At 52.6% G+C, this 22,461-nt stretch overlaps 1 protein-coding gene across 4 annotated transcripts in view; it reads right to left on the bottom strand.

Annotated features, from left to right (window-relative positions):
• The window catches only part of arhgef40 (Rho guanine nucleotide exchange factor 40), a 35,791-nt gene that overhangs the window by 5,775 nt on the left and 7,555 nt on the right, over window positions 1-22,461 (bottom strand). The window contains exons 2-22 of one of the 4 annotated variants that reach the window (XR_016091106.1): window positions 20,371-20,568; window positions 16,328-17,814; window positions 15,338-15,636; window positions 14,064-14,276; window positions 13,760-13,874; window positions 12,131-12,224; window positions 11,495-11,587; window positions 11,006-11,122; window positions 10,210-10,308; window positions 9,865-10,013; window positions 8,911-9,049; window positions 8,106-8,225; window positions 7,170-7,364; window positions 5,751-6,389; window positions 4,505-4,857; window positions 3,041-3,290; window positions 2,809-2,898; window positions 2,000-2,242; window positions 1,227-1,400; window positions 653-1,029; window positions 253-343 (exon numbers count right to left, since the gene is read on the bottom strand). Coding sequence is in view for 2 of the 4 variants with exons in the window: in XM_088917779.1 (XP_088773905.1) it covers window positions 166-343; window positions 1,227-1,400; window positions 2,000-2,242; window positions 2,809-2,898; window positions 3,041-3,290; window positions 4,505-4,857; window positions 5,751-6,389; window positions 7,170-7,364; window positions 8,106-8,225; window positions 8,911-9,049; window positions 9,865-10,013; window positions 10,210-10,308; window positions 11,006-11,122; window positions 11,495-11,587; window positions 12,131-12,224; window positions 13,760-13,874; window positions 14,064-14,276; window positions 15,338-15,636; window positions 16,328-17,814; window positions 20,371-20,568 (5,245 nt within the window). In the remaining 2 variants the exon portion in view is untranslated. Of the gene's footprint in view, window positions 1-165; window positions 1,030-1,226; window positions 1,401-1,999; window positions 2,243-2,808; window positions 2,899-3,040; window positions 3,291-4,504; window positions 4,858-5,750; window positions 6,390-7,169; window positions 7,365-8,105; window positions 8,226-8,910; window positions 9,050-9,864; window positions 10,014-10,209; window positions 10,309-11,005; window positions 11,123-11,494; window positions 11,588-12,130; window positions 12,225-13,759; window positions 13,875-14,063; window positions 14,277-15,337; window positions 15,637-16,327; window positions 17,815-20,370; window positions 20,569-22,461 lie in introns of those variants that run through there. The other 3 variants (XR_016091105.1, XM_088917779.1, XM_088917780.1) reach the window with 3 other exon arrangements.

Raw genomic sequence — 22,461 nt, 5'->3', positions numbered from 1 at the left:
ATTTGTATTGTAAATGTTGTATTTTGGATCTGCTTTGGCAGCACTGTAATTCATTAGTCATGACAATAAAGCCGTTTGAACTTGAATAACACAGAGATAAGACTGAAGGAGAGAGAGTTGCAGACAGTCCAACACGGAGAAGGACAGACACTTATTGAGACTGACCATCATTACGGATGGCATGTGCCCACAGCAGCAGGGCAATGTCTCGTGTCCAGGCCAGCCGGCTTTCTGGGGACGGAGCCTGCAGAGTGAGGGAGTCCCTGGACCGGCACTGTCTGACCCACACCGCAAACCGCAAGCCACTGTCCCCGACCGTCTGAGTCAGCCCCAGCTCCACTGCCTGAGAGAGAGAGGGTCAATGTAGACACACTGGGACAGAGGGGTTAATGTAGACACACTGGGAGAGGTGTGTGTGTGTGTGGGGGGGGGGTAATGTAGACACAATGGGACAAAGGGGTTAATGTAGTCACACTGGGAGAGAGGGGGGTTAATGTAGTCACACTGGGAGAGAGGGAGGTTAATGTAGACACACTGGGAGAGGCGTGAGAGAGAGGGGTCAATGAAGATACACTGGGAGAGGCGTGAGAGAGAGGGGTCAATGAAGATACACTGGGAGAGGCGTGAGAGAGCGCAGTTAACGTAGACTCACTTGGAGAAAGAGGGATCAATGTAGACACACTGGGAAAGAGATAAGAGAGAAGGGTTAACGTAGGCACACTGAGGGAGATGAGAGACGTTAATGTAGACACACTGGGAGAGGGGGGTTAATGTAGACACACTGGGAGAGAGAGGGGTTAATGTAGACACACAGGGAGAGAGAGGGGTTAATGTAGACACAATGGGAGAGAGGGGTTAATGTAGACACACTGGGAGAGAGAGGGGTTAATGTAGACACACTGGGAGAGAGGGGTTAATGTAGACACACTGGGAGAGAGAGGGATCAATGTAGACACACTGGGAAAGAGATAAGAGAGAAGGGTTAATGTAGGCACACTGAGGGAGATGAGAGAGGTTAATGAAGACACACTGGTAGAGAGAAGGTTAATGCAGACACATTAGGAGAGAGGTGAGAGAGAGGGGGGTTATTGTAGATAACAGAGATGAGAGATGAAACTCTCCGAGTTTCACACACTGGTCATGCGTCAGAGAGTGTGACGCAGTGCCAGCTCTGAGAGCGCCACCTGTTTCTCTTGCCAGCAGTGTTTGTAGTCTAGGCACCACACCTTGATGGAGTGTTTGTAGGTGTAGACGCAGCGCCCCCCGCTGGCTGTCTTTGGCTTCGTGAAGACCATCAGCTGGCGGTACAGGAAGACACGCCGGACGCCCTTCCTCTTCTTGGCTCCCCACACCTCCAGCTCCTCCTGCCTCAGCAGCTCACCCTGCTCCAAGAGCTCTACCTGCATCACAGCACAGTGTTCAGCATCGCCCATCCCAGACCAGCAGGGGGCGCTCTCTACACATTAACAGCATTGCCCATCCCAGAATAGCAGGGGGAACCCTGTTACCCCCTCTCTGCTCTAATTTTTCACTTAATTAAATTAATATAATTTAAATTAATATAAATTATAGTAATCCTCCAGTAGAATCATATCGTTACATTTATATGGCATTTTTCTGGACACTCCAGTCCAGGTGCTACCAGGTAATGGGGAATCCCACTGCTACAACCAGTGTGCAGCACCCCCTGCTGGCCCCATTAACACCTCTTCCAGCAGCAACCTCAGCTTTCCCAGGAGTCTCCCACCCAGGTACTGACCAGGCTCACACCTGCTGAGCTCCAGTGGGGCTGCCAGCTGTGAGCTACAGGGTGATATACTGTAGCTGTTGGCAACTACAACAACAAAGAAGCTAATCCCGACCCGACTGCAAGAAGGAGCATTTTTTCAAAGGAGGGAGCCTGTTTTCATTGTGCGGCCTGTGCTGGTTTTCCATCGCACCTCAATGAAGACCACGATGGAGATCACGATGGAGACCACGTGGCTCTGGGCGATCTTACCGGGCAGCCGGTGATGAGGGTGCTGGCACGGAGGTCCCAGCCGTGCCTCAGAGCGTGCCGGAGCACGGCGAGGGCAGCGGGCCCTGCAGGGGGGGTGTGGGGGGCCCCCAGGGCACTCAGCTCCTCCAGGAGCTCACAGTACTCTTGGAGCCTCTGGACAGGGGCCTGCAGGCAGAGGGGCAGGGAGAGCGGGGCCCTGGGAGGCCCCGTGGGGCCTAGGCATCCCACCACTTGCTGTCGGAGCTAGGGGGGAGAGGAGAGAAGACAAGAGGAGGTAATGAGAGGAGGAGAGCTGGAAGAAAAGCTCAGTTCGTTTCAGGCTTGATTATCCAACAGGAACAGGTAAAGGTCTATTCTCTGCCGAAAAGAAAAGGGACACAATGTTTCGCCTGTGGAGCCTTCTTCAGGTGTCAGGAGAAGGCTCCACAGCTGAAACGTTGTGTCTCTTTTTTTTACGCTCCGAGTACTTCCCACGGTCCACAGACATACTGGTGAGTGTGTGCCCGTCTGCCCCGCAATGGACTGGCGTCCTGTCCAGGGTGTATCCTGCCCTGCACCATTTGCCTGCTGGGATAGGTTCCAGCATCCCTTGCAACCCCCTCAATTGCATAAAGTGTAGAGGAAACGGATGGATGGATGGATTTCAGGCCAAATTTAAATTGTGTGGTTAATGGACAGTACACCCTTCGGGCAAGGATATAAAAACTCGCACATGCATTACAAACTAACCATTCGCAGACACACACTATTAACACAGTGAGCCGGTTCAGGCCTGTTCTGCGTCGGAAAGTCGGAGAGCCGGGACTTACCTTGAAGTAGTCCACTGCCTGAGTGACCAGCTGAGAGTCTGATGCTGGCTGGGTCTTTATGAACTGAGAATAGAGCAGGAAGTGCTCCCTCTGGTGGCGAGAGGAGGAAGAAGACGGAGAGTCTCAATGTCCTGTAGGTTTATCTGCTGTTCCCATAACAATACCGGAGCCAACTATAGGCGGATTATCCAATCGAAAACCACTAAAAAATATATCTTGTGCTTCCACTCACATATTTAAGAAAGCAGTCTGCCAGGCTGAGAGGCTGGCTGCTGGCGCCCTCTATGGCCGGAAGGAGGTACTGCGCGTGGAAGGTGCTCAGTTTCTCCCAGTTGCCGAAGAGGGCACATTTTTTGCCCCTGAGTGGGGTGGGCAGGTCGGGGCTATCCATCAGCGGCAGGAACTCCTCCTCCACCCCCTGCAGGACCGACACGTACTCTCGCTCGGAACTGAGCAGCCTGGACCACAACTGGTACACCTTGCTGAGGGGGGAACACAGACACAGAGCCCTCTGCAGTACAGTCTTGAGGAGGTACAGGGCAAGACAGATCTGACAAACTCCGGAATGCCTTTAAATGTTCATGCTAGCGCAGTTTTGGATTCCCGGTGGGAAAGAGGAAGTAGGGTGCACTGGTGTGTCTGCAGTGTGTTTAAAGTGCATCTCCAGTGTGTCTGCAATGTGTCTCCAGTGTGTCTGCAGTGTGTCAGACAGCTCCAGCCCAGGTGTTACCTGTATGCAGTGTGTCTGCAGTGTGCCTCCAGTGTGTCTGCAGTGAGTCTGCAGTGTGTCAGACAGCTCCAGCCCAGGTGTTACCTGTGTGCAGTGTGTCTGCAGTGTGTCTCCAGTGTGTCTCCAATGTGCCTGCAGTATGTCAGACAGCTCCAGCCCAGGTGTTACCTGTATGCAGTGTGTCTGCAGTGTGTCTCCAGTGTGTCTGCAGTGTGTCTGCAGTGTGCCTGCAGTGTGCCTGCAGTGTAGCAGACAGCTCCAGCCCAGCTGTTACCTGTGTGCAGTGTGTCTCCAGTGTGTCTCCAGTGAGTCTGCAGTGAGTCTGCAGTGTGTCAGACAGCTCCAGCCCAGGTGTTACCTGTGTGCAGTGTGTGCAGTGTGTCTCCAGTGTGTCTCCAATGTGCCTGCAGTATGTCAGACAGCTCCAGCCCAGGTGTTACCTGTATGCAGTGTGTCTGCAGTGTGTCTCCAGTGTGTCTGCAGTGTGTCTGCAGTGTGCCTGCAGTGTAGCAGACAGCTCCAGCCCAGCTGTTACCTGTGTGCAGTGTGTCTCCAGTGTGTCTCCAGTGAGTCTGCAGTGAGTCTGCAGTGAGTCTGCAGTGTTTCAGACAGCTCCAGCCCAGGTGTTACCTGTATGCAGTGTGTCTGCAGTGTGTCTGCAGTGTGTCAGACAGCTCCAGCCCAGCTGTTACCTGTGTGCAGTGTGTCTGCAGTGAGTCTGCAGTGAGTCTCCAGTGTGCCTGCAGTGTAGCAGACAGCTCCAGCCCAGCTGTTACCTGTGTGCAGTGTGTCTGCAGTGTGTCTGCAGTGAGTCTGCAGTGAGTCTCCAGTGTGCCTGCAGTGTAGCAGACAGCTCCAGCCCAGCTGTTACCTGTGTGCAGTGTGTCTGCAGTGTGTCTGCAGTGAGTCTGCAGTGAGTCTCCAGTGTGCCTGCAGTGTAGCAGACAGCTCCAGCCCAGCTGTTACCTGTGTGCAGTGTGCCTCTCCAGTGCCGTCATCTCCCTCTCCGTCCTCCCCAGCAGGACATGTTGCCGTGGCGACCCGGTCTGGTCCACGACCTCTCTGCTGCTGACCTCCAGCCCCCTGATCAGGACTCCCCCTCCCCCTCCCTGGCCCAGGGCGGTGGGGGGCGCGGGCGGGGGGGGCTCAGCCGCGCGCCGGCCCAGCCTGAGGAGGGGGGAGCCCCGCTGTGCCGGGGCCTCGCCCCCGGGTCTCCCACCAGGGTCCCTGGAGTTTCTCCGGGGGGCCAGCAGGGCCTGCAGGTCGAAGCTGGGGTTGCGTTTGCGGGTGGGCTTCACTGGGGCAGAGCTGTCTTCCGCCTGCACAGCGGAAAACAGAGAAACAACAAGGGAGTTTTTGTATATGGAAAAACCTCAAAGTAAATGGGAGAGTGGAATTCAGTTTATAATTCAATAAGTGGGAAAATACAGATCATGTGAGAATGTTATTAAAGACAGAAGTCTGTTACTGCAACGACCTCACATATCAGAGGAAATTGCTCAAGAGAGAACTGTAGAATTGACAGGCTTTAATATACAGGAGAGCATTGTTTGCAAATGTAATTCTACTATTAGTATTAACAATTTTTTACATATAGGTTACTGCAGGGGTTCCCATACCTGGTCTTAATCATGAATTGAGCTCGTATCTCATTCACTGAGCTAACGAGCTCTTCGATTAAAGCAATTGCCCGCTTGGTTTGCTACTCTTACGCTTTAAGATCTTGTGATTAAGAAATGTATAAATGAAGGAATGGAACTGATGAAGAGAGTGTGATAGAATCCTGGTGTCGATAGGATTATGTAAGTGATAACTCAGGTGAAGTGAAAGGGCAGCAGGTGCGTTGGGAACCCCTTGCTAACTGCATACACAGACACCAGATATATCAAGCTCAGTTGTTGAGAAACTATAAACAGATCCAAGAGTACACGCAGGAGCTCAGGAGTTTGCTCGGATGCTCAGGAGTCTACCCAGCAGCTCAGGGATTGCCCAGGAGCTCAGGAGTGTGTCCATGAGCTCAGGGATTAACCAGCAGCTCAGGAATGTGCCCAGGAGCTCAGGAGTGTGTCCAGGAGCTCAGGGATTAACCAGCAGCTCAGGAGTGTGCCCATGAGCTCAGGAGTGAGCCCATGAGCTCAGGAGTGTGTCCATGAGCTCAGTTTGACAGCCATGAATCAGGTAAAGGAAGACGTCAGGGCTCTCTTTAGCTCACCGTTTTCTTTGAGGGGTTGAGCAGGGCCTGCAGGAAGCGAGGAGGGGCACTGCTGCTCCCAGTGCTGTTAGCCTGTGTGCTCCCAGGGGAAGGGGCAGGAGGTCTCCCCCCTCTCCCCCTGCCTTTGTCCCCCAGCTCCTCCACCCTCAAGGTGGGCACGTTCTGGGGGAGCAAGAGCAGCGAGGGAAGGGGTTTGAAGAGAGAGGCCAGGGACCCCCAGCTTTGTAGTGTGGTGCCTCCACTGTCCGAGCCCCCTGACCCAGAGTCCCAATCCCCCTCTTTCCTCTCTGGCAGTTTCCGGGGGGCCCACTCGGAAGAGAGGTCGCTCAAGCTCTGGGACGGGGTGGAGCTCAGCTTGGTGCGCTGGCAGTGCTGCGCCAGCAGCAGGCGATCCTGCAGCAGAGAGAGCGTCTCCTCGTACTGCCCTCGCACCGCCGACCAGCGCTCCAGGAGAGGCCCGCCGCCGAGGTCCAGGGCCAGGGCCCGGGCGTCACGGAAACGGGAGGCAGGGATTTCGGGCAGGTCGCCACGGCAGCGCTGGAGGAGGGACAGGGCGTGGGCACAGCGGGAGGGGGAGAGGCAGAAGGAGGAGGGCACTAGAGAGAGACGGGCCAGGACTGCCTCACTCCACTGAGACGCCTGAGGGAGAGACAGACAGTGGGGTTAATACAGACACAGTGACACTTCACTGACAGTGACACTGAGACAGACAGTGGGGTTAATACAGACACAGTGTCACTTCACTGGTGTGACACTGAGAGAGACAGTGGGGTTAATACAGACACATTGACACTTCACTGACAGTGACACTGAGAGAGACAGTGGGGTTAATACAGACACAGTGTCACTTCACTGGTGTGACACTGAGAGAGACAGTGGGGTTAATACAGACACATTGACACTTCACTGACAGTGACACTGAGAGAGACAGTGGGGTTAATACAGACACAGTGTCACTTCACTGGTGTGACACTGAGAGAGACAGTGGGGTTAATACAGACACATTGACACATCACTGACAGTGACACTGAGAGAGACAGTGGGGTTAATACAGACACAGTGTCACTTCACTGGTGTGACACTGAGAGACAGTGGGGTTAATACAGACACAGTGTCACTTCACTGGTGTGACACTGAGAGAGACAGTGGGGTTAATACAGACACAGTGACACTTCACTGACAGTGACACTGAGAGAGACAGTGGGGTTAATACAGACACAGTGTCACTTCACTGGTGTGACACTGAGAGACAGTGGGGTTAATACAGACACATTGACACATCACTGACAGTGACACTGAAAGAGACAGTGGGGTTAATACAGACACAGTGACACTTCACTGACAGTGACACTGAGAGAGAGACAGTGGGGTTAATACAAACACAGTGACATCTCAATACTCAGCGATGGAGCAGCTGACCTCTGTCAGTGTGGAGTGCAGCCTGAGGCTCTTGTCCAGCTGCGACCCACAGTGCTCCAGGGAGAAAGACAGGTCTCTGAGCCGGTCTCTCAGCCCCGGGACGCGACTCCGGACCCCCTGTGCCACGCCCGGTTCCCCAGGCCCGGCCCAGCTCTGCAGCTCTGACAGCAGCTCGTATGCCTGCCTGTTAGACTCCTGCAACACAGCACACACACAGGTTGCACACATACAGGTGTACGGTGTACAATAAACAGAGCCCTACATTGTAGCTCATATAGGAACTGTGTACAATATACAGACCCCATACACAGTACCTCTTAATGGAACTGTATACAATATACAGAGCCCTACCCTGTAGCTCATATAGGAACTGTGTACAATATACAGAACCCCTACACAGTAGCTCATAAAGGAACTGTGTACAATATACAGAGCCCTACACAGTAGCTCATATAGGAACTGTATACAATATACAGAGCCCTACCCTGTAGCTCATATAGGAACTGTGTACAATATACAGAGCCCTACACAGTACCTCATATAGGAACTGTTTACAATATACAGAAACCCTACACACTAGCTCAAATAAGAATTGTATAAAATATACAGACCCCCGCACAGTAGCTCAAATAGGACCTGTATACAATATACAGAGCCCCTGCACAGTAGCTCAAATAGGACCTATATACAATGTACACAATACCTCATATAGACACTCTAAATAATATACAAGGGACAAGCAGATTTTAACACCTAATTAAAAGGTTTCCACTCTTATTAAAACTCATTTCACAGCATTTGCTCATAGTGCTGCTGCCTCTGGTAGTAATATGAAGTACTGACACAGCATTCATTAACACTGCCGCCCGTCTGCTGTGGAATTTCGGCTACGATTGGCAGTACGCTAAGCTGAGCGGAGGAGGTGGGCCGTGTTACCATGGCCGCCTGGCTGAACTGTTGGAAGTCCTGGTACTTGGCGGAGAGCAGCTCCAGAGCGTCCCCCACCTCCTTGAACCCCTCTGTCCGCGCCTCTGCCTCCTCCAGCCACTGCTCACACTGAAAGACAGGGGGAGGGGTTCACAATTCACACAGGCAGCAGGGGGCGCCAAACATACTCCCACTAAGTATAATAATAATAATATCACTTTATTGGCCCAATACAATTTCTTGCATTAGGAATTTGTCTTTTCACAGACCTCAGCTTGCTCTCAATGAGACACACAGAGAGAGAGAGAGAAGCTTGGGGTCAGAGCGCAGAGTCAGCCATTGTACAGCGCCCCTGGAGCAGCTGGGGTTAAGGGCCTTGCTCAGGGGCCCAACGGAGTAGGATTCCTCTGCCGGCTGTGGGATTTGAACCGGCAACCTTCCAGCCACAGGCGCAGATCCTGAGCCACAGAGCCACCGCTCCGCCCAGCGGAGTATGTGTATGAACACATCCAGCTCGTATGGCATTTTGGCAGTTGTGCATCTCATTCACAGTTCTTGTTATTGTTATCATTACTGATATTGTCTGCAACAGCAGCAGATAGCTCCCTGGTTTATATGGATTAATCCTTGCACTGCAAAAACATGCTTCAGACACGGGGAGGCCAATTTCAATGTGTGGGAAAAGCTTTGTGGCAGTACCTGCACTTCCACTGCTCTCCACAAGGGGGAGCTCACCCCCCCCCCCTTAGGACCACACAGCAGTGTGGTTCATGTCCTTCATTCTAGATCTGCTCAGACAGATAAGAAAGGAAACCTTGTTCAGTCTTTCTTCCAGGGCGGCTAACTGGCCTAGCACTTCCAGGTCACGGCCTCGCTGGTTGGACACACGGACCAATCGGTGAAGGGCATCGTCCACGCTGTCATAGAGGTCAGAGGTTACGTCCAGGGCAACCCTGTGGAAGGGGAGCAAACATTCTCAGTCCGTGTGGGAGTCAGTGTGTCCATGGGTCAGTCAGTCTGTGTCAGTAAGATAAACGGTATTTCGGTCAGTCAGTGTATCAGCTGCTGTGTAAGTCTGTCAGTGAGTCAGTTTGTCTGGCAGTCAATGTATCGGCACGTTAGCCTGTGTGTCTGGCTCTTCATCTCCAGTCCAGGATATGCACAGAAAAAGGCGGAAATACCAGGATTTGTTTGATTGGAAACAGGAAGCAAAGAGAGGGAGAGAGAGAATGAGAGACAAAGGCAGATGCCCTGCCTGGACGCGGCAGTCCGTTAACACTGTGCTGAACCCGGGACGGCGAGGGAGGAAGGAAGTGCATTGTGAGAACGAGGACGGCCCTGCAGCAGGGAGGAGACGCCACCCCCTCACTGTCACAGAGTCGCCTCCCTGCCTCCAGCACCTGCCTCTTGTTCACTGTTCCGCGTGTTTTCAGATGTTTTGAAAATTCTGTCTGCCACTCAACGATCAGCTGATTAACTGGACTGACTAGCTGCCACTCAATGATCAGCCGACTAACTGGACTGACTAGCTGACACTGGAAGATCAGCCGACTAACTGGACTGACTAGCTGACACTGAATGATCAGCTGACTAACTGGACCTCTTGATCAACTTGACTGACCTGCTGACACTTAATGAACCTCCTGGATTAACTGGATTAACTAGCTCTAACTGGATTGACTAGCTGACACTGAATGAGCACCTCACTAATTGCATTGGCTAGCTGATACAGCAATGGACTGACTGACTGCCTTGTAGCTGTGGTTACCTGCAGTCAGGGGTCAGATGGGGAAGCTCCACCTCTTTCCGGAGGCGGGCAAGCGTGGCCCCGCCCTCCCTCTGGAGCTGGGTTAACCGTTTGTCTGCCAGAACACTCTTCATCAGCAGCTGGTGACTCTCAACACACCCTGCCACTGCCTGACAGAGAACAGGAGAAAATACTTACAAAAGCAGAACAGTTTATTCCTCTGAAGTCTCCTCTCTCTCACTGTACCTCCAGTTTTTGAACAGTAAATACTCTTAGCAATCAACCCAAAGAGTAGGATAGGAGTCACAGTAAGAGAAGGAGTGGGTGCCAATGGTCAGATCTCTATAGCCAGAATGTCCTACTGACCTTGGTGCTCGTAGGCAGAGGATCGGTCTCCAGAGAATGCAGTGCCCCTCCCAGAAGGCAGAGGGCGCTCTTACAGCACAGGTTGAACGATTCCAGCCTCTGGGAAGGGAAACAAAGACAGGGGTTAGCTCAGCGGGGATTTTGCTTTTTAAAGTCTAATTCCCAGACCAGCATCTCTCTCATCCTTTCTCCGTCTCTTCAGAAAGACACCGTCTTCCTCCTTTTACTCTAGACCTAGCGCCAACACCCTCCCTGCATTCCAGCGAGCATCTGACTCGCCCCCTCGCCAGTCTGAAGGAGATTCAGTCTTGATGGGAGTAGGCACTGGTGCCCCCCACACTGCCAAACATAGAGCTGGAGCTGTAGAGGCCGTGTCCTCCTTACCAGCTGGACCTGTCAGCTGACTAACTGGACTGACTAGCTGAGACTGAATGATCAGCTGACTAACTGGACTGACTAGCTGATACTGAATGATCATCTGACTAACTGGACTGACTAGCTGACACTGAATGATCAGCTGACTAACTGGACTGACTAGCTGACACTAAATGATCAGCTGACTAACTGGACTGACTAGCTAACACTCAATGATCAGCTGACTAACTGGATTGACTTGCTGATACTGAATGATCAGCTGACTAACTGGACTGACTAGCTAACACTCAATGATCAGCTGACTAACTGGACTGACAAGCTGATACTCAATGATCCGCTGACTAACTGGATTGACTAGCTGCCACTGGATGATCAGCTGACTAACTGGGTTGATTAGCTGACAGCTGACTCGCCCCCTCACCAGTCTGAAGGAGATCCAGTCTCGATGGCAGTAGGCACGGGTGCCCCCCACAGTGCTGGGCAGCTGCTCCGACTCCACATAGGGCTGCAGAGACTGCGTCCCCCTCACCAGCTGGACCTGGCAGAGGCACAGACACACAGACAGAGCCGCGCTGGAGCTGGGAAGGACACTGATGGGCAGGCACTGACAAACTGTCATCCTGATCGGTACACCAATTGACAAAGCAACACACTGACATCGACTGACAGCTAGAAATGATGAGGACACACTAACTGAAAGTTTGGCTAACATCAAAGCACTGGCTTACACACTGACAGACTGCAGGACAGAAACGATTTCGACACACTAGCTGATAGTTAAGCTAAAGTTGATGCACTGACAGACTGCAGGACAGAAACGATCTCGACACACTAACTGATAGCTCAGCTAACGTTGACGCGCTGACAGACCGGCTGCAGCCCCGCGCGCCGCTCTCTCCCCCTCGCTTACCTCCACGGCGGAGCCACCAGGTGGCGGCAGGCTCTCCTGCGTCTCGGCCTCCAGCAGCAGCAGCACGCTGCCCAGACCGTGCGGCACCCTCTCCTGTAACACACAGGCACAGCAGCGTGGGTGGAGACAGGACACTGACAGCGCACACGGGAACACTGCTTTCGCCTATGATCCCCGCTTCTCCCTCTTTCCCATAATAATAATTATAATAATAATAATAAACTTTAGTTTATATAGCACCTTTAAAGGTGGCATCTCAAAGCACCTTACAGAATGACCACAACAAGAAAATGCGTGATGAGAACACACAATGAGAGGAGGTGGTACTGAAAAGGAGCAGACAGGTATTTCTGAGGTGAAAGAAAGATGTTTTGATAACATGCTGCACATGTGGGTCGAATTCCCTGTCTCTCTCCTCCCTCCCGTCAGATTCTTGTTTGTGAGTCTGTCTCACCCCCTCTCCCTCCCTGTTGCGTATGTACTGTTGTTGTAATGCACTGTCTTTAGTGTGGGGCGCTGTGTTGTCTGCTGTTCCGTGCATGTCCCGAGAGACATCCTGCCTGTTGTCCGTGCGCAGATGGCAGCTGAACCCCTCTCTCCCCCGGGCAGCGCCGGCTTCCCTCCTGCGCGTCTCACCTGATAGAGCCGCAGGGCGCCGAGTGCCTGGGGCGAGGGGGGGGCCTGGCGGCAGTCCACGATCACCGTCAGGCCGTTCTGGCGGGCCGGGGGTCTGCTCGTGGACAAGGGGAGACCGGGACAGCAGGAGGGGGAGGGTTAGGCAGAGACAAGGAAAAAAAAACGAAATCGGGGAGAGGGAGAGCCTACGTTAGTAATAATAATAATTGCTTACACTTACATTGCACTTTTCTGGACACTCCACTCAAAGAGCTTTACAGGTCATGGGGATCCCCTCCACCTACAACCAGTGTGCAGCCCCACCTGGATGATGCTCCAATACTCTCACCACACACCAGCTCCCAGTGGGGAGGAGAGCAGAGTGATGAAGCCAGTTCAGAGAGGGGGATTATTAGGAGGTCATGATCGGTAAAAACCAGGGGGAAGTTTAGCCAGGACACTGGGGTAACACCCCTACTCTTTTCGAGAAACGCCCTGGGATTTTTAATCACCACAGAGAGTCAAGACCTTGGTTTTACATCTCATCTGAAGGACGGTGCCTTTTTACAGTACAGTGTCCCCGTCACTGTACTGGGGCATTAGGACCCGCACAGACCGCAGGGTGAGCGCCCCCTACTGGCCCCACTAACACTTCTTCCAGCAGCAAGCTCAGCTTTCCCAGGAGTCTCCCATCCAGGTACTGATGCCTTCATCACTCCCGACCTCCTCTCAGTTTTTCAACCAGTGGAAACAGAAATCAAACCCGTTTGCCGTCGTACGGAAACAGCAGCGGCCGAAGACCCCAGTTCACACAGGACGCAGCTCCCCTAATCTGCGCTAAACCGGGCACGCTTCGTACAAGCCGGCACGCCAACGGAGAAACGTTTCTCAGCCTCCAGCACAAGGGCGGCCCCTTTTTCCGCCATTTCCACCGCCTGAGCCGCCTCGCGGGGCGGACAACGCGCCAGACCGCCGCGCCGGGGGTCGCCATGGTGACAGCCGCGCTGTCCGCCCAAACACCAACGCTGCCAAAAGCCGCGGTGCTGCTGTCGCGGTTGACATCCCTCCTCTAGAGGGTGCCCCCGCCTCTCTCTATCATCGATTTTAGTTCAGTTATTTCCTGGTGTGCCTTGTTTATGTTTGGGCTTTATAAGCCCGGCGTCTCCGCTGCTCCGGGCTCAGCTTTGGAAGATGGAGGTCCGAAAGCCCGCCTAGCACCGGGCTTGGAGCTAACCTGAAGGCATAGACGCCCCCCCCCCCCCCCCGATGTCCTGACCTCTGAGCCCGAGGCTCGGAACGCCTGGTCCCCTCATGTTTTTATCTCTCCGTGTTCCTGGTCTTGGTTCCCTTTCCTCGTCTCGGATGGATCTCCCGGCTCACGGAATATGGACTGTGCCCTGACTGCCTCCCTGGACTTGGGCGCCTTTGCTTTTCCCCGTGCGCTGCTGTCACCGCCCGTCCGTCGACCCAAATAAACCCCGGAGTGTCTTTCCCTGATGTCCGTCTCCAGCCTCTTCCGGATGATTCCGTCCCGCAGAGGGTCTTTACCGCACACTCCGCGGGAGGCCGGGCCGGCTCCCCTGACAGCTGCTGCCGCGGGTGCTGCTGGTGAGGACTCTTACGGCAGCCAGCGAGCGCGGGTGGGTTTACCTGGTGAGGCCGTGGAAGCACGCGAGGGCGCTGGCGACCTCGTCGTCGCGGAAACCCCATCCCCGGCTCCGCGCTTCCATGACGACCAGGGCTCGCCCCATCCTGTCCACTGTGCCTGCTCAACGCAAGAAGCAGAGAGCCGGTGGGGAGACGTTATAGTACTTTCACTGGAAATGCGCGGCGGAATACCGTAACAACAGTAGGAGGGACAGGTACAAGTACAAGTACAGCAGAACAGCACTGTTACAGGAGGAGGATGGAATGGAAGTTAAAAAGCAACAACAACAAAAAATTCCCACTCAACCTGGCAGAATCAGCATCCCTGATTGGAGGAGCTCAGGGTTGAGGTCCCGCAGGAGGGGAGGTGCTTGGCAGGAGGAGCCACCCGATTGGTCGGGAAGCCGGTTTTGCTCCACATTCTCTTGGCTGTGGTCGGGCGAGGCTGCGCGTGGTTGGCTGTCGCCTTGGGGGGGCGGGATCTCTGGCTCCTTGGCGGTACTGCTCTCCGCATCTCTGTCTGCTCCAATAAGAGGAACATTGCACATCGACGGTAATCGCTGCTTGGGCACACAGAAGGGCAGACAGTCCTCACAGTGACATCGATAGCCGCCTCGCACAAGTGGGCACCCCTCGTGACAGTTTACAGCAGGAAATCCACATGGCGTTTTGGACATGTTTGGACATGTCTGTATAAAGTCCTGTAGTAAAAGTGTATTTTACTTCAACAAAAACATTTTAAACTATTTTACTAAATTGTTTTTGCTGTAGTCGTTGCATACAGCACATTGATTTTCTCTGGAAGGTCCACCTCTTACTTGAACTTCACATTAACACCATCAGGGTCAGCCCTTTATACAGCAGTTGGAGCCATTTATACCCTGGAGCAGTTGGGGTGAAGGGCCTTGCTCAGGGGCCCAACAGAGTACGATTCCTCTGCCGGCTGCGGGATTTGAACCGGCAACCTCCCAGGCACAGGCGCAGATCCTGAGCCTCAGGGCCACCGCACTGGCCCCAGGAGGGTGGTGGGAGAGAGCCTATCCCAGCAAGCCACGGGCACAAGCCAGGGTCAATTTTCCCAGAATCCACCAGCACGTCTTTTTGAACTGCGGGAGGAAACCAGGGTCCCTAAGGGACACCTACGCACATGGGGGGCGAACATACAAATTCCATGCAAGTGGCACCCCAGGATCTGAACCCAGGGCCCCAGTGCTGCAAGGCAACAATGCCAAGCACTGCACCACCAGGCTGCCCACGTTCACAAATTCACAAAGATGTGAATTTTTGTTGTACCTCTGCTTCACCATCAATTTACTGTGCACTGCTCTGTTCTATCATGCTGTACCACAGTAAACCGTAAAGGGCATGTATCAATTTAGCATGAAACATGAACTGTATTTGCCTCCAGGAGCTCTCTAGTTTTTGATCCACCTTACCCTCTGTGGTTCACTTTGAAATCGACCATTGAGCTGACAATGCTGACACGACACTGGACAACGCTGTCTCGGGGCGGTATTCATTTCTTCCACATGGCAGAAGGAGAACGTACAGATTATTTGGCAAAATCTCACGATAATTTACCTGCAGCGGTCCGGTCATATTCAGTCTGGTCTCTCCTGGCATTTGACAGCTGTGACCCCTCACCTTTGACCCCGGGAGACTGGACTGGCTCTGATTGGCTGTCAGGTGTAGGGGGCAGTGGGTTGGAAGGAGACAGTTCCTGTGTGGAGCCGGTGGGCTGAGCTTTCAGCTCCGGCTGCTGGGGGGTTGGGGAGGGTGCCTTTGGTTCAGAAAGTGGGGTGCTTTCCTTGACATCCGCTTTCCTTGACTGTCCTGATGACTTGGACTTCCCTCTCCCACCTTTCACCCTCCTCTTCCTCCTGAGTAGGAAGAACAGTCAGTTTTTACAAGTAGGTTCTGTTTTATAGACATGCCCTTTCATTGAAGGACCCAGATTTATATATGGGTATTACAATGAGTCATGTCTCAGCTGAGCTACAGTCCCAGTACAGGAGAACAGCCCTGTTACAATAGGAGCTACAGTCCCAGTACAGTAGAACAGCCCTGTTACAGTAGGAGCTACAGTCCCAGTACAGTAGAACAGTCCTGTTACAGTAGGAGCTACAGTCCCAGGACAATAGAACAGTCCTGTTACAATAGGGGCTACAGTCCCAGTACAGGAGAACAGTCCTGTTACAATAGGGGCTACAGTCCCAGTAGAGTAAAACAGAACTGTTACAATAGGAGCTACAGTCCAGTACAGGAGAACAGTCCTGTTACAGTAGGAGCTACAGTCCCAGTACAGTAGAACAGTCCTGTTACAGTAGGGGCTACAGTCCCAGTACAGTAGAACAATCCTGTTACAGTAGGAGCTACAGTCCCAGTACAGGAGAACAGTCCTGTTACAATAGGGGCTACAGTCCTAGTACAGAACAGTCCTGTTACAATAGGAGCTACAGTCCCAGTACAGGAGAACAGTCCTGTTACAATAGGACCTACAGTCCCAGTACAGTAGAACAGTCCTGTTACAGTAGGGGCTACAGTCCCAGTACAGTAGAACAAACCTGTTACCTGTGTGCTCTGGAACCCACTGCCTTTCCGGTCTTCATTTTAGGAGGGATGGCTTTTTCCTCTGCCTCCCCATAATGCACTGCCACCTGGCTATCTTGTCCTGGGCCTGAACTGGAGTGACACTGACTATTAGTCTGTCCTGGGAGAGTAGCAGAGTTTGAAGTTGAGGTGGGCAGTGAGTCTGGAGAGCTTTTGCCTGGAATAGACTGGTCACCTTCTGTTTCACTCTTATTCTGTGGCGATTCCGTCATTAAATCTGAGACCTGACTTGACCCACTAGTCTCCTCTGATTGGTCCTTCTCAGGCGTCCCGGTGCTGTGATTGGTTCCCTGGGTTGCTGATTGCTCTTTGGTTTGCATTCCCTCTCCATCACCACCCGACTCCTCACAGTTCTTGTTTGCCCGATCATCCGGGGAATCCCGAGATCTGAGCAATCCATTACCATCTCCCGTGTCACCCTCCTTCCCCGGATCAGTCTCCCCCTTCCCAGACGATCCGACGGGCCACTTCTTGCCTGACAGGTGGGAAGAGTGATCAGGTTTTTCTTCTCTCGCCAGACTGATCATATCGGCGGGGGCAGGTCGTGACAGTTCCTCCCCGGATGACCCCGAATCCCCCTTTCCAGAGCGACCCCCCACCGAGGAGGAGGAGGAGGAGGAAGAGGTCTTCTTCATCCCACCCGCCATCTCGTTTCTGCAATGGACCCAGGCCTTGGCTCTCCTCCCTTTAGCCCCCTTTCCCTTCTTACACAGCGGGACAGTTTTGGTCTTGCAGATGCCATGCATTTCCAAATACCTCCGCTTCGAGTCCGAGCCTACTCTCCCGCCTACGTCTGTCCCTCCCTGAAATTCCAGGAGCTCCACGTAGTCCCCTCCTGCTTCCTCCTCCTTTGGCACCTCTCCTCTGGTGGGGCTTGGGATCTCCTCTTCTCCTCCGAGGGTTTCAAGGTGCTTGTCTTGGTCTGTAGCATTCTTGGCCACCGGTGGTACTCCCCCGGGTGCAGACTGGGATTCTCCTTCGTTGTCAGAGTCTCGGCCCAGAACGGAGTTGGCATCCTTCCCTTGGCTCCGGGGAGGGGCCGGGTTCGGAACCGGGCCCTGTCCCAATGGACATTCTGGTTCCGGCACGAACCTGGGATAGACGATGTCCTCCCAGGGGACTTTGACCAGACCCTCCCCCGTGGTCACCAGGCAGGTCTCCAGCCTGCGGCCCCCACCCCTCTCCTTGTTGATCCCGTTCAGCCACTCTGGGGTGAAGACGTGGGCATGCTGGGTCTCGGGGATCAGCACTTCCTGCACGGTGCGCCCCCCGGAGGACAGGCACTTGAGCGCCAGGCGGGGGCTGCGGGTGGAGAAGGGCACCACCTGCAGGTAGAAGTCACGGGGTCCCATGAGCCGCCAGTCCAGGGTGGACAGCTGGACCACCACCCTCTCGCCCAGGCACAGAGGCCAGCCCTGGTGAATGAACAGGCAGCCCACGTACTGAGACTGTCAAGAAGAGCAGAGGAGAAAAGGCAGAGGGAGGGGGGTTAATCGAGGTGCGTTGAACAAACTGTCAGGGATGTCGGAAGGGTATGCCTTGGAATAACAAAGAGAGCAGTAGAGACCCTATGCGTAGCGGCAAAAGGGGCAACATGGAGGTTAGCCCAGGCTCAGGGGGTCGGACGATGTCGTCTAGAAACCTATGCCCTCAGGCCATGGACGTGGGGTGACCTGGTAATAGATGGGTCTCAGGACATCCGTACCCTTAATGCTGAGCCAGGAGCAGAGCAGACACAGGAAGTAAATAGGCTACACAACAAGACCCACCAGAAAGACACGAATAATCACAGGGAACTAGGAACAGGACAGAAGTAGAGCGCCCTCTAGGGGTACAGGGCGTAACAAAATACTTTTGTTATTATAGCACAAGGTATAATAACTAATACCTTGTGCTTCATTAGCATGTTGTACTCATGCCACTTGGATCCAAAACCAAGTTACAGACTGGGAGATACAGAAACACCGAGTGAATGAAAGAGGCAACAGAGTTGTGCACGTAGAGGGAGCAGGAGAGGAATGACGATTTCAGGACCGTCCTAATTGACGGGATACTGTTGCACGTTAGCATTGCTCTGCCTTGGGCAGAGAGGTGGAGAGGGAGAGAAAATGGCTCTAGGGGGAGGAAATTGTACTTTAACCACTGCAAGACTGACTGATGGGTATCAGTGGCTCGGTACTGTTGCGCTGAGGCAGAGAGAGGGGAGGGTTAATACCAAAAAGCATGCTGGGCTCCATGCTTTCAGGGGTCAGTCACAATCCCCTGAGACTAGGCAAGTCTAACGCTCATCACACCCCGTAACACAAACAAAGAAACTTAGACCAGCTCTTTCCTCTGTTCCACAAATAAAATCTTTTCGATAAGCAAACTACAGTCTAGGACAAGACTGGAGATCTTAATCCTAATCCCACATGAACCTCTACAGCCCAGAGATCAGAGCCAGGGTCCCAGTACAGGATGAGACTCTACAGCCCAGAGATCCCAGTCAGGGTCCCAGTCCAGGATGAGCCCCTACAGCCCGGAGATCACAGTCAGGGTCCCAGTCCAGGATGAGCCCCTACAGCCCAGAGATCACAGTCAGAGTCCCAGTCCAGGATGAGCCCCTACAGCCCGGAGATCACAGTCAGGGTCCCAGTCCAGGATGAGACTCTATTTTCACAAAACATATGTCACTTTTGGATTCAAATATTAGTAGCATGAGGAAATAAATATGTGTGTATGGTTTAAGTAAGGATAAATGAAAACTCCCTTCCTGAATACCATTAGGTATTCAAATATTTCTTCAATTCACATTCCAGGGATCACAGCCAGAGTCCCAGTCCATGATGAGACCCTACAGCCCAGAGATCTAAGCCAGAGTCCCAGTCCAGGATAAGCCCCTACAGCCTGGGTCCCAGTCCAGAATAAGTCCTACAGCCTGGAGATCCTAATCTTAATCCAACATGAATCTCTACAGCCTGGAAATCACAGCCTGGGTTACAGCCCGAGAGGAGGACCTACGGCCTGCAGATCCCAGAAAGAGTTCCAATCCGGAACAAGCCCCTACATCCTGGAGATCCCAGCATTTGCCTCTCTCTGTCTCATTCTGCCTCTCAGGCTCAAAGTATCATAAATATACGGTATACACTTTATTGTAATGATGACCCAGTCAGTCAGTTTTTAAGTCCTCTCTCTCGATGCTCAGCGCAGCGCTACTGTACCACAGTGGCCTTTCCCCCTGTCGGTTTTCCTGACTTTCTCTCTCTCACGCTCCCTCTCTTGCTCGCTCCCCCCCTCTCTTCTCTCTCCTTCTCTCCCTCGGCCTGGTCTGGGAAAGTACATATGGAAACCATTACCGCAGTGAGTCATCGCTCACTGTGGACACACTGCATTCCTGCTCCAACGCATTGAGCAACACTGACTGCTCTCAGATGTGAGAGACTACAGCTCTTTGTCAACACCCTCTTGCCCACTGTTACCTCTCCTGTCACTCACTGTGTCTCCCGTTCTGTTGTTTTTTGTTTCTTCGTGTTTTGTTGTGTGTTTATGTTATTTTCTCTCTCTCTCTCATTGTGTCTCCTGTCCTGGTGTGTGTGTGTTTATTATCGAGGGATTCTCGGTTATCTCCTCTCTCTCACTGTGTCTCCTGTCCTGTTGTGTGTGTTTATCACTGAGGCGCTCTCTGTTATCTCTCTCACTCTCACTGTGTCTCCTGTCCCATTGTGTATGTTTATTACAGAGGATGTTTTTGCCACCTCCTCTCTCTCACGTCACCTAAAGGCTCCACAGCTGGAACATTCTGTTTCTTTTCTTCTCTTTTCAGCATGAAATAAACCTTTACCTGTTCCTTTACAGCCGACGCATGCTGACGCAGCTCCCTACTTGAACTATTATGTTCATTATTAATTATCTCTCTTTTCACACACCAGCCCTGAAAATCTCTTCCCGGCCCATCCCTGATCCACTACAGCCCTGTCCAGTCCATTCCAGACTAGTGCTATACTCCACTCCAGGACCATACTTACACACGCTTGCTGCTGTAGTCTGTGCAGCAGGTTCTTGGCAGGGACAAAGTAGTCCAGCAGGTAGCGCAGGGCATCATGGCGATAGGTCCCCTCCAGCACAGAGAAGACTTGGCCCAGGAGAGGGGGAGCTGTGGCTTCAAAGGGGGGGTACAGAGAGGACAGCGCCCCCTGGACACAGTCCTCCACTGCCTCCGAGCCCTGCAAGAAAGAGAGGGGTTAATACAGACACACTGACTGACTGGACACTCCAGTACATTAACACTGCACTGAGAGAGGGGGGTTAATACAGACACACTGACTGGACACTCCAGTACATTAACACTGCACTGAGAGAGAGGGGTTAATACATTCACACTGACTGGGCACTCCAGTACATTAACACTGCACTGAGAGAGAGGGGTTCATACAGACACACTGACTGACTGGACACTACAGTCCATTAACACTGCACTGAGAGAGAGGGGTTCATACAGACACACTGACTGGACACTCCAGTACATTAACACTGCACTGAGAGAGAGGGGTTCATACAGACACACTGACTGACTGGACACTCCAGTACATTAACACTGCACTGAGAGAGAGGGGTTCATACAGACACACTGACTGGACACTCCAGTACATTAACACTGCACTGAGAGAGAGGGGTTCATACAGACACACTGACTGACTGGACACTACAGTCCATTAACACTGCACTGAGAGAGAGGGGTTCATACAGACACACTGACTGGACACTCCAGTACATTAACACTGCACTGAGAGAGAGGGGTTCATACAGACACACTGACTGACTGGACACTCCAGTACATTAACACTGCACTGAGAGAGAGGGGTTAATACAGACACACTGACTGACTGGACACTCCAGTACATTAACACTGCACTGAGAGAGAGGGGTTCATACAGACACACTGACTGACTGGACACTCCAGTACATTAACACTGCACTGAGAGAGAGGGGTTAATACAGACACACTGACTGACTGGACACTCCAGTACATTTACACTGCACTGAGAGAGAGGGGTTAATACAGACACACTGACTGACTGGACACTCCAGTACATTAACACTGCACTGAGAGAGAGGGGTTCATACAGACACACTGACTGGACACTCCAGTACATTAACACTGCACTGAGAGAGAGGGGTTCATACAGACACACTGACTGACTGGACACTCCAGTACATTAACACTGCACTGAGAGAGAGGGGTTCATACAGACACACTGACTGGACACTCCAGTACATTAACACTGCACTGAGAGAGAGGGGTTCATACAGACACACTGACTGACTGGACACTCCAGTACATTAACACTGCACTGAGAGAGAGGGGTTCATACAGACACACTGACTGACTGGACACTCCAGTACATTAACACTGCACTGAGAGAGAGGGGTTCATACAGACACACTGACTGGACACTCCAGTACATTAACACTGCACTGAGAGAGAGGGGTTCATACAGACACCCTGACTGGACACTCCAGTACATTAACATTGCACTGAGAGAGAAGGGTTCATACAGACACCCTGAGTGGACACTCCAGTACATTAACACTGAACCTAACATTGAGGGAGAAGTTTCTTGTTTTTAAAGACTTGTGAAACTGTTGCAATCATCTCTGGGTGCTGTTATTCTGTCCTGGTCTGTACTGAGTGCAAACCCACAGCTCGGTTTCACATCACCCCCCTCTTTGAGCACAGGGGAGACCCTGTTTTCCTGCAAGGCTGTTGTCATGGAAACCAAGCCCAAAACTCTGACCCCCTCCCCAAGAAAGTGCACACACCCTCATTACATATCATCTGAAACTGATTACAGGAAATAGATTTTCATAAAAGAACAGAGGACTTTTCAGCTGGCTGACTGACTTCCAGCTTACTGACCAATTGTGTCAGAGCCAGAGACTGGAGAAGTACACAAGAGGACAGCAGACACAGTGAGAGAGAGGAGATCACAGAGAATCCCTCTGTAATAAACACACACAGCAGGACAGGAGACACAGTGAGAGAGAGGAGATCACAGAGAATCCTTCAGTAATAAACACACACAGCAGGACAGGAGACACAGTGAGAGAGAGGAGAT

Source organism: Atractosteus spatula, chromosome 5, assembly GCF_055471065.1.
Source record: "Atractosteus spatula isolate fAtrSpa1 chromosome 5, fAtrSpa1.hap1, whole genome shotgun sequence".
Lineage (NCBI taxonomy): Eukaryota > Metazoa > Chordata > Actinopteri > Semionotiformes > Lepisosteidae > Atractosteus > Atractosteus spatula.
The sequence above is the reverse complement of the archived record's forward strand: the minus strand, read 5'-3'. Positions and strand labels throughout refer to the sequence as shown.